This window comes from Diadema setosum, chromosome 19 (assembly GCF_964275005.1).
Source record: "Diadema setosum chromosome 19, eeDiaSeto1, whole genome shotgun sequence".
NCBI classification, from domain to species: domain Eukaryota; kingdom Metazoa; phylum Echinodermata; class Echinoidea; order Diadematoida; family Diadematidae; genus Diadema; species Diadema setosum.
Window position 1 is genome coordinate 30,032,095 of NC_092703.1, and position 15,580 is coordinate 30,047,674.

General features: G+C 37.0%; 1 protein-coding gene across 2 annotated transcripts; it reads left to right on the top strand.

Moving 5' to 3' along the window:
• Positions 1-2,204: 2,204 nt before the first annotated feature.
• Positions 2,205-15,039, top strand: LOC140242640 (uncharacterized). 2 transcript variants are annotated; one of them, XR_011902144.1, is made up of 5 exons: positions 2,205-2,303; positions 3,170-3,243; positions 4,621-4,702; positions 6,218-6,306; positions 7,559-7,605. XR_011902144.1 is itself a non-coding variant. In XM_072322394.1 (4 exons), the coding sequence occupies exons 1-4, from the start codon at positions 6,192-6,194 to the stop codon at positions 13,247-13,249; spliced, it is 684 nt and encodes a 227-aa protein (XP_072178495.1). In that variant the 3' UTR covers positions 13,250-15,039. The 2 variants fall into 2 exon arrangements, 1 of the variants encoding a protein (XP_072178495.1); XM_072322394.1 differs by lacking the exons at positions 2,205-2,303; positions 3,170-3,243; positions 4,621-4,702 and adding exons at positions 12,144-12,260; positions 12,859-15,039 and having other exon boundaries at positions 6,192-6,306; positions 7,559-7,619.
• Positions 15,040-15,580: the final 541 nt, after the last annotated feature.

Consider the following 15,580-nt stretch of genomic DNA (forward strand, 5'->3'; position numbering starts at 1 on the left):
CTTTTATAAACTTGGCAAAAGTTTCAGGGATCTACAATGTATATTGCATTTATACTAGTCAAACTTGGAAAGCTGTACTTCCAAGACTTTTTGTCCAATAATCTTGAAACCAAATTCATGTGATCCAGTGGAGTGTAAATTGTTTTGGAAATATTAGGGTTAAAGGTCAAACATCAAGGGAAAAAAAGTTACAATTCCAATTTTTTTTCCCCCTCATACAGTGTATCCGGAAATGGTTTAAGGTACAATCGACATTCATGGAACTTACCATGAATATTCATGTACTGATTGGCAGTGATTGTTTTGGAAACTTTAGGGTCAGCGATCCACGTCAATTCAAACTTTCATTATTTTTTGTGTATGAAGTGCCTGAGAGTTTTCTTTCTTGTTCGAATTGTTCTTGTTTTGTGTGAGCCTGCGTGTTATTTTGATTTTGTGATTTTACATTTGTATATTTATGTAATACTGTGTATGTATATTTTTCACTCTTGTAAAATCATTTGTAATTCAGCCTCTGGCTGCGATCAATGATTTGTTGAATACAGATACCATTAATAATAATGATAATAATAATAATAATAATAATAATAATAATAATAATAATCTTTTCATGTGAATCTCTACAAGCATGTTAAATGTAAATTCTGGAAAAGGGATTTTTATTAAATCCTTTAAAGTTGAAATTCGGTTAAAGTTTGGTTACAGTTTCAGGTCAGTGGCAGTAAGTACTAAAGAGGTAGTGTACGTACAATACCCTTGTACGTGAAAGTTACAGTTTTATTTACCTTCACATCTTCGTATAGGAGTATCCACTGGGGATGTTGATTGGTATGAAAGTTGTCGATGAGCAATAGTTCATAAGAATCTATTGTTTGAATTCTAATACAGATATTGGTCACACATGTGTAGGTCAAGGGGCAATGAACTTATCAGTTTGTATATTCCATACAGGTATGAACTTCAGCAAGTAGCATTAAAGGGTGTGTACAGTTCTGGTCGAGGTGAAGATTTAGCTTTTAACATTTTGTGAGATATTCAGAAACCACTCTATGAGATGTCAAGGAGCATGCAGTTATAAAGGGTATCAAAAGTTTATTCGATGAAAATCGGTTTTGAAATGGCTGAGATATCCAAAAACAAAGTGAAACAAAGAGATACTAATAAAGTTGGGGCATGTCGCCTTTTATTATTAGCACTTTTTTGGATATCTCAGCCATTTGAAAACCAATTTTCATCAAATAAATGTTGAATCCTTCTTAAAATTACATGCTCTTTCATATTTCATAAGAGGCTTTTCATTATCTCACTTAGGAATGTTCAAAACATGAAACCCTACCTCAACCAGTACTGTACAGTCCCTTTAATTGGTACCTTGGTATCAGTGGCATAACTACGAGGATGGTGTGGGGGGACACATCCCCAATCTGTTGATCAAAGGTACAAAAGTATGCCTCTGATTGGTGATCAGTGTTCGAATGGAACAAAGGTAACCCAATGGCTTTGCGAGGTTACAGTGAGTTGACTATGGTCAAAGGTCAACTGTCGGTGATTTTCATTAATTTGTAGGGCATTTTTCACACATTACGTCAAAATACTTGTGAAAGGTTTACTTATGATGGTTATCCTTCACACTGTATTGTTGAGAAAATAGTGGATTATGCGTTTGTGTAAGAGGGAGATAGACAATAATTTCTTTATGCTTCTGCCTGGAGGAGGCATTAAATTTTATTTGCCATGAACTTTACTATGAGTTTTAATGGTCGACTTTGTTGTGTTTTAAGGTTATTCACACCAGGCTAAGCTGACAGAACTGTAACTGTGAGTTTCCCTAGTCAAACAAAAGGGTTCCGGCATGCTTCTTGCATATATACAACATTGTAGTGTGTGTCAGGCAGGTGATACAATGCTCACCTTCTTCATATTGGTAAAACAATAAAGAGTGCAAATTACTACATTTAATTGATCTTTTCCTTAAAAATATCATAAAGCTGTCAGCAGTGTAATCCTTCTATCTTTGATTTACCAACTGAAGAAACCATCCATGGGAATTCAGTTTAGACTTTCATACAAAAATGTATGATGTGTGCATTCCAAGCATATCTTTCTAGCAAAGATTTGGTTACACATATTTTTTTTTTCACATGTGATTTTTAGACTGTCCTTCAACTCTGCTATTTTCCCCCTCCAATTTTCATTGCAGGTTCATCACACTTGTCATCAGTATCACATAGCACTGAGCAGTGTAGTTCTGTGGAGGACACTTCCATAGGGAAAGGTTTCTTCCATGATCACACATATTCTAGGTAACGGGGCAAACCATAGCTCTGTGTAAAAGTGTTGCAAATTGCATCACAGAACTTTATGTATTATGTTAAACAACTTCTGAGATTTTATTGATTCTGCTTGATCAATACAGTGCACTCCCGTTACAACGAACACGGTTATAACAAAATTTCGCTATATCAAAGTAAAACTTCTGGTCCCAAAATTATCGCCATTAAAGTCTATGGTACTAAATTCGCTTATAACGAACACGGTTATAGCGAAATTTTCGTTATAACGAAGTCTTTTCCGAGCACCACTGACAAAGAAAAACAAAAGAAATGTGCTCCGTTATAACGAAATGCGGATTGCATTAGAAAATACGCAGCGGAACAAGGCATTTACAGCATCTCTGCATGGGCGAACGCGTCACATCACTGTGTGTTCGCTTGGTGTGTCGCGCACAGTTTCCGATGGGGACTTGCGTTATTGTAATACAATAATCTAAAATTGATTAACTATTTGTTTTTTTGTTCGCATAGCTTTCCAGTGTATGACGAGTATTCAACAAACAGAATATCATATATGCGTGGCTTCCTTGTTTTCGTTATACAAACTGTACATATATATTGTATTTGTTCGGTTTTAACGAAATTTCGTTATAACAAACGAAAACTGCTGGTCCCGAGCATTTCGTTATAATGGGAGTACACTGTATATGTTTGCAATCTAAATTCAAGTCTTGTTTCTTCTCATATTGAATCTGTATATTATATACATGTAGGAACATTTGAATGAGGGGGACTTGGTAGTGTGGTACATTGATCAGTACTTAGAACATAGTTTGATTTCGTAGAGTTTGAATGAACATAGATATATGTTTTTCTTTTTCACCATTTGTATGCAGTTCTGCAGAGTCCAATTCACAGACTCGGCCAGGGCCAGTGACGCCTGTACGAGCAACTCCCAAAGTTGGAAGTGGTATGAATGTTTATTTTCTTTCCTTCAAAAAAAAAAAAAGATATGTAAATACATGTATAGTTACAAAGTCTTGAGAAGCGTAAAAGAGAAATCATGAAGATGTGAGACTGTCGAGCCAATATTGTAAAAGACATCTTACGTAAAATCCTGGTCACACAGCGCTTTATGGCTTTAATCACGGCCAAAACAGGTCAAAAAGTGGTCTCCCGTAAAGCAGACGATATTGTTTGTGTTGATGTCGAGTTTAAGACGAGCTACGGTCGATTTATAGACGTGGCAGGACACAGGAAAAATCGGAAGGGCGTCGGACGCGGTAAAAAGTTTTGAACTGCTCAAAATTTTATTCTGCAGACAACCATGGGCGGCATATGTGGTAAAGACGTGCAGCACACGTGAAACACACGTGATAATCCGTGTTCCGGCAGTGATTAAAACTTGGGGAGACGCGGTAAGACGCGAAAGTTTAGCGGTCTGTCACAGGCAGAGCACGGTCATCGGACGCATGTTACGCGTTGGTATCACAGGAAATAGCGTGTGTTTAGCGGCTTATCACTGACAAATTGATTTTTCCGCGTACATACACGTGGCTGGACGTGGTTTGCCGTGCTTAGGCAGTGCTTCAGCAGTGGAACAGCCGCCAACGGCCATACCCCGTACAAAGCACGGCCAAACCAAAATTGACCGAAAAATTACCACTTACGACCACGTCCACCAGATTTTCATAACTTTTTGTATGTGATTTAGACGTGGAGTGCTGTGTGACCGGGGCTTAAAGAGCTACACATGAAGGTGGATGAACCACTCCACTATGCACTCACAATTTCTTTGTATGTACATGTACATACAATTTCTTTGTATGTACATGTACATGTACCTATGGAAATGTAAAGGAGAATTCACTTCAGACTTAATAACGTACTGAACCTCAGTAACTTAGTTATTGTAACTGGCATTGTATTTGTGTGTACAAATGTATATTCACATACAAGTGTAGCAATTAATTTTGTGTGTATGCTAAGCCTTAAACTCATTTCACCTTACTGTATTTAATTTTGCCTAAGTTGACTCTGTTGGACAAAAGAAATTGCTTTAACTTAGGGAAAATTTGACTTGTGAAGAGTTAAAAACAACACAATATAAAGAGAAGGGACCATGAATAGACCTTTGACTTTTGTAGAGTTCTGTGGGGCTGATACTTCATAGCAATCAGTAGATGTTTGCATATCACATGTAGTACAAATTAATTTATGAACCCTTTGAAGTAATGAAAAAAAAAAGGATTAAAGTGGCCTATCAGCAAGCATCATACCGTGTAACAGAAGAAAAAAAAAGAATAGGACAACTTTTTAACACATTACCAAATGTTTATTTCTTAAGACATCGCCACACTGCCACCCCCTGGAGTTACGTCCCAGACTTGTAGTACTTCAGGATTGCATTATGACCACGATTACTTCGGGTTTGTATTGCACATGCGTATTTCGTAGAAAACTTGCAATATCGTATCAGTTGATGTTGATAATGGGTGAGCGAATGTGTGCAAGAAAAATACAAATGTGGGAGATTGAGTTGTTGGGATATGTGAAAGCAGGCCTACATTTTGTATTCTTAGAGAACAAGAAAATTTGTATCAAGATTTTTTTTTTTTCAGTGACAAATTTTTACCATGTGGTCAGTAACATAGAAACATGTACAGTATATGTTTGTTCTATCTCAGAATTGACAATCTGTCTTTTTGAAAATGTTCCTTTTATTTTCTTTTAGTTTCTTCACATCATGTGTAATGTTTAATCTCCTGAGATCTTGTTAGATTTTCATGCCTCCGCCAATGAAGTGGCCGGAGGCATTATGTTTTCGGGTCGTCTGTCCGTCCGTCCGTCCGTCCGTACGTCAGTCCGGTTTTGTTTTTGTCGATATCTCAAGAACCGTGAGGTGGTTTTGCGTCAAACTTGGTATGAGGGTATATCCTGGGGGGATAATACTCTGTTTCGATTTTAGGGTCACGGAGTCAAAGGTCAAAGGTCACAGGTTATTTTGTGAAAAAAAGGTTGAAATTTCATGTTTTTCTCCATATCTCACAAATGGTTCAAGGTATCTTCATGGAACTTAGTATATATGCATGTACCGATGGGCAGTGATTATCTAGGGAAGTTGGGGGTCATGGGTCAAAGGTCAGGGGTCAAAGGTCAAGGTCAACTCCTCAAAAATATCACTACTTTCCTTATATTTATGCAATGCCTGATGGATTTTTTTTTTAAACTTGATGTATGCATGTATAACCCAATATATATTCTGTTGGAAGTTTCTTGCCAAAAGGTCAAAGGTCAAACGTCAAGTGAAAGTGCGAAATTGCACTTCTTCCTCCATATATCAAAAGTAACTCAAGGTATTATCATGAAACTTACATATTTATGCATGTTCAACCTAACAGTGATTCTCTTTGGAACTGTGGGGTCAAAGGTCAAAGGCCAGGTTTCGATAATACTATTTTACCATTTGATACTGAAATTATACTTTTTCTCAATACCTTGAAAATTACTCAATGCATAAACTTGTAAAAGGGTCAAAAGTCAAGTGAAAATCATCAGTTCCCCCAAATACCTGCACTCTGACGTTTTAATCATTCATCCAATTGAACCTAGTTCTAGGAAAGTGAACATTCAGCACATTTGTGGCAAACCTGTCATTTTGATATTTTGCCAATTGTGTGAAACTGTCATCACACATTGTCAAAACATTGTACTATAGACCTATTAGGAGAACCATGCATTATGGCGGAGGCATACACCAGTCGCCGTAGCGACATTTCTAGTTATTGTTATAGTTTTCCTACTAGTAATTGTTATTTGTATTATTTTTTTTTCTTATTGTTACTATCATTAGAATAATTATCTTTGTTATTCCATATTATATGATTTCATATTTTATTATGTTTGTGTTGAAATTGTATGTTACCCATTCCATCATACCACAGGTCATGCCGGCTGTCTGGAGATTCCGAAAAAGCCTCTTCATCTGCAGAAAACATTCCTACCATAGCCAGTCCCAAGGAAACCTTGTTTGGTGAGCGAAGTCCATAAAAAAGAAAAAGAAAAAAAAGATAGTGCCCTCTGCCCTCAGACCTCGCACAGCCTGTGAAAGATATAGTTATTACTCTTTACGTTAACCCTAATCCCACCAGGCTTTTTGAGAGACTTGAAACGGGGGGGCAAAACCCTTCAGATCTCGGTGGTGTTGATCGCGCAATTCTCAAGAAAATGTACACAAAGGTAGATGTTGATGTAATCTACAAGACTGTGTAGTTAGATTTTTCAAATGTTAATTAATGTATTTTATATAAATTTATGCTAATTTATGCAAAATATTTTGTCGCCCATAAATCACTAAATTTAGCTCCAAGACTTCTTATTTTTAGTGAACATATTTTCAATTACCTCAACAATTACAATATTGATGTAAAAATTCAGCTTTAAAATTCTGTTGTATGTACATGTATTACATTATTTCTTGAATTTCTTATATATTCCTCTTTTTTTTTACTTTTTTGTTGTTTTTTCATCACAATTTTTCATAGAAATTTTTCATAGAAACTTTTTTAAGCATAATCAGGCTAAAATAAATCATCACCCATGGAAGATAAAAAAAAGAATAATTTTTATATGAATTGATTGCAAAAGCGCAATTTACATTGGCTTAGTACACAAAATCATGCTTTTGAGCAATTTTGGGGTTGACAAAATTTCTTCAAAGAGGCATGGCTTCAAAACGGCATGCCCGGGTCTCAAAAGTTGTATGATACTTGAAAGAAAAAAGTCATAAAATGTAGTGGAAAGGGCATCTCGCGTTGCTGAATAATCACACAAAACGTTGAACACGGGATTAGGGTTACAAGAATGCAGCAAAAATGTACGCACAAGCTTTAATTTGTGACTGTCATCTTGTCAGTTTTGAAAAACTTCTGACAGTATTTCTTTAGTCATCAAATATACTGTTCTACAAAGCATATAGATGAGCATGTTCACATATTTTTGAGTTTTTCCAATGATATCTACTCTAGAAAATGACTTTTTAATGCTAAAAATCCATTCCGATTTTACCCCTGCACATACTCAGAAGACCAACTTCTTCAGTGGTAATGAAGTATAGAATGTTCATTTTAATAGAGTGCAACTATAAAAAAAAAAAAAAAAGCATGGAAAATAAAACTTATTTCACATTATCATTTCACATCACCACAGCAAAGTATTTGATTATAGACTATATTCATGAGAAATGATTTACAACTACTCATTCAGTACTTTCATTGATTTTACAGAACCAATCCAAGCACCAACTCCTCACACACAGAAGGCCCTGCTCCCGTCTTTTTCAGGAAGGTTGGTTTGTGTGTGTGTTTTCTTTTCTTCCTTGCAACAGACTATTGGTGAAATGATGGGCAATTGATGAAAGTTTTTAAGGGAAAACCAGTAGTGGTTTTAGTTACAGGGCATAGGACAAAGATCGAATACCTTAATATTCAAATGGAGTGCAGAATGTGTCACTGTACGATCATCCAAGTGGGCTGCATTCCAGTTGATTGCCCGCAGCATGAAATTGTGTGATTGTGTACTGTAAAAGTGGAAATTTTCGCGGTGTTGAAATTTTCGCGCATTTCGCGCAACCAGAAACTAGCGCGAAAATAAAAACACGCGAATATTTTTGCTTGCCATACGTTCCTGTGCGTGATGTCTTGATTCCGCGGAATTAAAAACACGCGAAACTCTTCTGACCCGGCCTAGCGCGAAAAATTAGTCGCGCGAAAATATCCACTTTTACAGTATGTCTTTATTATACACCAACATCCCAGAAAACTCTACCAATATCTGACCTCGGTAAGTCTAAGACATAAATACTTGAAGGATAATTTTATATGTATTTTCGGCATGAACCCTCTGATGTGTATGGGTGTGACAGCATTTCATTATATTGGTATTTATTTTTTATTTGTTTATTTTTATTACCTCCGCCAAGGGAGGAGGTTATACAGTTAAACTCGCCTAAGTCGACGTCGCATATGTCGAATAATCGCGTAAGTCGATTATTTTAAAAAGTCCAGATTTTTCCCCATTGACGTACGTGTATTAATTCACTCACAAGTCAAATTTTCTAAGTCGAATACTCGCCTAAGTCAATGAAATTCCAAGAACACTTTCACGGAAAAAACCATTGAACTCACTGTGCCTAAGTCGAATAAGATTTTATTGTGTAATAAATCACTGTCATTTATTATTCATGATTTATTACTCATCATTATTTTGTTTGTCAGATGAGTTTGAGGTGACAAAAAAAAAATGACCTAAAATCAAAATTCAAAGCGATCGCATGGGATCGTTTAACTCTCTTCGTATTTGGAGGTCCGCTGGTACAGCCCTGTCAGCTGTCGCGCTACGTACGTACAGCGTTCGTACAGTACACGTATGCGTTCATTTACATGTACAGTATTGAGCTTGCAGTGTACATGTAGCTTGGCATTTGCAGCGCTGTGCAGTGGAGTGTTATAATGGATGAAGCTGCTGAGTTTTCAAAGCGGAAAGTAGGGGGAAAGTTACGGGCACGGGTAAATCGGAATTGCACCTCTACACGCATTTCAAGCCACGGTATGGTAAACTGGAATCAATCACTGCTCAAATATCGTTCATATTCACTTCCCCAAGGTTTAACAAGGGTGTAAAGTAATCGGACCTGTGTCAATACTAATGCACTGTCCATGCAAAGTTAGCCGCGGCCCTGTTGGGCGACCCGTGCTGCGGCACACCGCTCCAGCTCTCGGCTCCAGAGTAGACAACATACATGTACATTAAACATACATTTATGTACCTGTGGTGAAACTGTAAGTCGATTTTTTCGACTTACGCACAAGTCGAAAATCGCCTAAGTCGATGTGTTTTGCTCAGTCCCGAGAAGATCGACTTATGCGAGTTTAACTGTATTTCATTAAGACTTTGTTCCGATGATACTACATTCTGTTTAGATGCACTGATAAGTTTTGGAACGAATGTTTAAGGCATACATGTGAACTTTAAACATCAAATTTCTCTCAAGTAATTCATGTATGAGGGGTGAATGCTCACCCACCACTCCATTGCAAAATGTGCATTTATTCCAGCACCTCTATCAAATTATCTTTTTGGTGGCATAAGTGGCCATATTTGTTATGTTCTATCTGTCCTTCAATGCAGACATGAAGTGCCAAAGCATACAACCACAGTACCTGACCTGGATCCAGGTGACCTACCTCCCTCAACTGGTAGCACTGCTTCTGGAATTCCATCACAGTACGTACTACACTTGTTAAACTCTACACTTAAAGGGGCTGTACAGTACTGGTTGAGGTGGGGATTCATGTTTTTTACATTCCTATTACCAGTGGGATAATGAGAAACCTGTTATGAAATATGAAAGAGCATGTAATTGTCCCCGCCGAACGAGTTCGAGCAGGGGACTATGAAACGGGCTCCGTACGTGTGTGTGTCCGTGTGTCCGTCCGTCTGTCTGTCCGTCCGTCTGTCTGTCTGTGCGTCCGTGTGTGATCAAAATGTTCAATTTGCTACTTCTCTGTCATTTATGAGCCAATTTTGATTCTGTTTGCTTTATATGATAGCACTACATGGGAGCTTTGAAACTTCTACACAGAATTTCAGTTGTGACCTTTGACCTTGACCTTTGACCTATATTGTACATTTTGCTTCAAAATGCTACTCCTTCGCCATTTCTAACCCGATTTCGATTCCGTTTGCTTTATCTGATGGCACTAGGTGAGGGCTTCAAAACTTCTACACAGAATTTTGACCTTTGATTTCTTTGACCTTTGACCTTGATTTTTGACCTATATTGTACATTTTGCTACAAAATGCTACTCCTTCGCCATTTCTAACCCGATTTCGATTCCGTGTGCTTTATGTGATGTTACTAGGTGAGGGCTTCAAAACTTCTACACAGAATTTTGACCTTTGACTTCTTTGACCTTTGACCTTGATTTTTGACCTGCCTTGTACATTTTGCTACAAAATGCTACTCCTTTGCCATTTCTAACCCAATTTCATTTCTGTTTGCTTTATGTGATGGCACTACAGTCTGTAGGTGAGGGCTTCAAAACTTCTACACAGAATTTTGACCCTGGACTTCTTTGACCTTTGACCTCGATTTTTGACCTATATTGTACATTGGCTACAAAATGCTCCTCCTTTGCCATTTCTAACCCGATTTCGATTCCGTTTTCTTTATGTGATGGCACTAGGTGAGGGCTTCAAAACTTCTACACAAAATTTTGGCCTTTGACTTCTTTGACCTTTGACCTTGATTTTGACCTATATTGTAAATTGGCTACAAAATGCTACTCCTTCGCCATTTCTATCAAAACCCAATTTCGATTCCGTTTGCTTTTTGTGATGGCACTAGGTGAGGGCTTCAAAACTTCTACACAGAATTACTGACCTTTGACTTCTTTGACCTTTGACCTTGATTTTTTACCGATATTGTACATTTTGCTACTAAATGCTACTTCCGGCGGGGACATATTTTACGCACCGCGTAATTTCTACTTTTCCTTGTTTTAAGAAGGATTCAACATTTATTTGATGAAAATTGGTTTTTCAATGGCTGAGATATCCAAAAAAAAAATGATAATAATAGATTACAGGCCACGCCTTTTAGTAGGATCTCTTTGTTTCACCTTGTTTTTGGATATCTCAGCCATTTCAAAACCGATTTTTATCAAATAAACTTTTGATACCCCTTAGAATTGCATGCTCTTAGACATCTCATAGAGTGATTTCTGAATATCTTGCAAAATGTTAAAAGCTAAATCCTCACCTCGACCAAAACTGTACACACCTTTTAAACCTCAACCCTTGTTCTGAGTGAAGAAATATCCCCAGTCCTAAGAAAATAAAATTGACAGTCTTGTATCAAGTATAAACTTTTTAAAATTATCAATATTCCCATCAACTTGATACCTCATGTTCCATTGAAATCATAACACATTCTAAAACCAGAAGAGTGTGTATGGTGAAAAGGTGTATTGTAATTTGTCCTACAAACTGTAACAGAGGAGTTGGTTTTCATTTGCAGTCACATTTTTTTGAGATTACTTGGTGAAATACTAGATACAATTAAAGAATTATATGAAGCGTATAGATAAAATGTTTAAACATATATTTCAACAAGTATTCCAGATATGAACCTACATCCTTTTACCTCTGGTGAACGTACATGTAGCACCGTTCAATAAAGTGCATGAAGACATGCAATGATATAATATATACTATATATAAATATTACGTATTAAAGATTCATCTTAAAGAATAAGATATTGGTGTGTTGAATTATGCTTTACATTCATTTCAGAATATTTTTATGGTATAAATATATGTATGTAGAAGGAATTTACATGAAGTACTAAATTCAGCTGTCTCCATTCAAAAACAGTCATGAACAGCCACCACTTGCATCCCTGGAACCTGACCCACACACAGATAACCTCCCGTCATCCACTCAGGCAGCTGGTTCTGAAAGTCCATCACGGTATGCCTGTGATTTCTTTTGGGCTTTTTTATTACTCCAGTAATATTTGATTTCTCAATTAATGCTTTGGAAAAACATAATAGTTCATAAGAACCAGGGATAATGACAAAAGGCATACATGTACACTACATGTAGATGTGCTTTAATTACCCATTATTTTTAATACATGTAAAGTGCATTTATCTAGAATTATGTGTTCAGGTTCAATATGTTCTTCATTTACATAGAGAGTAGGCTACTGAATTGAGGTTTGTGGATTCTTCCTGATGGAATTTTGGTAGTACATGTAAATTGTTTAATACTAATGTTTATTTTCTCATTCTTGTCTTTCAACACAGAGTTGGGCAGCCCATGGTATTGTCGGAGTCAGATTCTGACACAGGTTACCCTCCTCCTCGTCCTCAGCAGCAGACATATCCTAAATATGAGGCCATTGCTTCTGAGACATCCTTTGTGTATGTTTAAGTCTAGTGTGTTATCGATCAACATTCGTAGTAACTGGAAAAGCTGATTCCACAAACTTGAGCATCACAATGTGATAACATTGAATAATTTCAAAATTTATAATATCATAAGACAGTGCATATTTCATAAATATTCATTGAAAGGGGATGGCTCATAACTGATCAGTTGGAATCAGTGGGAATGCTGGGGGATGATTGCTCCAATCCTTGTGGGATTCATTTAAGACTACAAGAGTACAGTGACGGGGCGATTGTTAACGGCCCATTAACCATCGCCCCGACACTCAACAGGCAAGATAACCTGGAAACATTAAACTGCACATTACTTGAATATGAGACCATTCTGAAGCAAATAATTTTCACACAACAATAGATATATAATATACTCTTAAAGGATTGGAACAATCATCCCCTAGCATTCCCACTGATCAGTTACTAGCCATCCCCTTTCAGTATACACAAGCATATTTTAACCTTCTCATTATTGATTAGAAAAGAATAAGTCAAGTGATTAATTTGTAAATACAGTTGTGAGAAACTTTATGTCCGAAAAATGCCGACATACATTTTTCCAATTTTGTTTGTGCAGAGTGAAGGATGAAATGCTAGAAGGACAGGACCTAGATGTGTTTGACCATGAGCTTAGTGTCACCGAGGATGTCTCCGATGATGAAGATGATGGAAAGGAAGCAGAGGAGATGGCAATTATAAAGGAGAAGAAATACATTGTGTTTGAAGGCAGACTACTTGAGCTTGTGAAAACTGTGTATGGAACAACATGCCCAAAGTGTGAGCAACCTTTTGCCTACAGAACTGTGCAGAAAGGAACAGCCATCACCATCATATGGGAATGCGCAAGAAAACATGGCTCCTCCTGGACATCTCAGCCCAGATACAAAGGCGTATTTGCTGGCAATCTGCAGGCGTCATCATGCATAGTAATGTCGGGGAACAGTTGTGCCAGTCTGTCTTTGATATGAAAGGAGCCACTATGCGGATCAAACTACAAGCAGTTTATTAAATTTCAAATGATTGGTTACATTGATGAGATCTTAGAAGTAACAGCTACATGTTAGACTACCCCTGAGTTTGGTCACCGAGCTAACGACACACAATTACTCGACAGTGAATGAGATTTGTATTCATTTGTTTATCCCCAGTTGGCTGATTTGGCTCAGTCGGTGGCGCGTTGCAATGTTGTGTGTAAGCATACCGTCCCCTCTAGCAAGAGGCAAAACACTCTGTCCCTTGGATAGGACATGAAATGGAGGTCCCGTGTATGAGAGAGTAACAACTCATGCACGTAAAAGATCCCGTTTAATTCATTCTTTGCAAAGATGGAAATAAACAAAACAAACATATCTACAATATTTTGAGAGTCTTTCCCCCTTCATTTCCATGCACAGAACAGATAAGATATTATACTTCATATATTTACCTTTTGCAGCTGAACTTAAGATTAAGCCAAATGCCAAGATCCAAACACCAAGTGAAATCTGTAAACAGGATAAATCGATGAAAACATACAAGAGGCATACATGAAAGAAATTCATAATGATATCATACAATTCAATCATCAACATTTCATCTTTCCAGGCAAAGACCTCATTAAAAATAAACATTAAGGGCGATCAACGAAATTGCATAATAGCTTACAGGTGGAACACAGAGTCCATATTTGGTTTCATTTCCCATCTCTCAAATACCAAAAAATATGCAGCAAATAGCTTTGGAGTTTCGCTTCCAAACACAGAGTCCATATTGGTTTCATTTCCCATCTCTCAAATACCAAAAAATATGCAGCAAATAGCTTTGGAGTTTCGCTTCCAAACACAGGTTTTGTCTTATGACGTAATTTCAATAATGATGATGATAATATAAAAATAGATACATAGAAAAAAAATATATATATATTGAAGTTCATGATCAAAGATATGAACATATAAACACATGGTACTAAGATCAGAAAGTACTCTGTGGTACCTTCATTATTGATTATTTCAGTCTTATGTCATCTCAGTCTTATAATAATATGCCAAATTGAACAAATGGACTTAACGCCATAACAATTCAAATTTCCTCTAAAACTTCAGTCACTGTTTATGTATTATATCATCATGAAGTCAAATAAGATTAAGTCAACATATTTTTACAGATTCTGGAAATAGATCTGTAATAGCAAGGGGGAAAGCAATGATGAAGAAAGAAACAATTCCTTGTGTAGCGCAGCTCACCATTATGCTTTCAACGATCAGCTGTGAATCCTTCAAAGTCTGTACTGTCAAAAAGACTTACGGCAGTGAATGCAACCATTCCATCCCCAAGTCACTATGGAGAATGAACTGTAGCACAAACCTTGGACTCCGAGTTGATATAACATCCCAAAACATTCATCTGAACAGTGGGTATGACATGAACTACTTTGTGGCATAGAAAAGCACACTAGTAAAGATGCTCTTACTGAGCAAAATTGTGCATTGTATTTTCGCCGGCTGCTCGTATCAGTTGTCATTAACTATTAATTGATTCGTGCCTGAGGCTGAAAGCCAAACAATGTTTAGATGAAGAATGAAAGTATTAAAGTTTAATACAATGACAATGTGTGTGCCGAGGATCGACCTTTTCTGATTGCTGATTGTATGAAGAGTTTTTGAGAGTGTCTGAATTCCATTGAGCAGAGATATTAATTGAACGAGAATCCTTTGATAATTACTGCTTCCCACGTGTACACATTGCGTGATACATGTATTTGATATGCATTACGTTGATAGTCTACTGATTATTAAAAGGTAAAAAAACTTGCACCACCGATACTGCATAATACAATACTTCAAGGTTCTTCGGTTTGGCCTCTTTCTCCCTTCTTTCTGCCCTTTCACATCTTCTATACTTCAAAGGAGCAAATATACGCATATGAAAACATCACATGAAATTTGCAAAGACAAAGTGCTGATAGAGCGCTCCTATTACAGACACGAATGCGCATGCGTACTCACAAACACTAGAATGACATTGATATTATACACATACAGGCATACACAAATAGAGACAAAATCTCGAGGTAATTTTTTTTTTTCAGTCCTTGATATCCTTCTTCTTGAAGCTTTCTCTCTGATCTCTTTCAAGATACTTCACAAGGAACAAAGAGTTTTATGAATAGAATGTTGCGACAAGAAAAAAAAAAAATGTTACAGACAAAGACAAGACTGCCTTTAAGTTACGAAAATTTTGATGTGATGCGAAACACAAACTACGACCGCGAAGCTTTCACATTGGCTGGCATTGTCTTTTCCCTGGCTATACAGACGCTG

Bases quoted from the DNA above. Each gene is read 5' to 3' on its own strand.
- LOC140242640 (XM_072322394.1), top strand. From the start codon at position 6,192: ATGTTACCCATTCCATCATACCACAGGTCATGCCGGCTGTCTGGAGAT. The intron at 6,307-7,558 runs GTGAGCGAAGTC...TTGATTTTACAG, and splicing joins TCCCAAGGAAACCTTGTTTG to AACCAATCCAAGCACCAACT. The intron at 12,261-12,858 runs GTATGTTTAAGT...TTGTTTGTGCAG, and splicing joins GCTTCTGAGACATCCTTTGT to AGTGAAGGATGAAATGCTAG.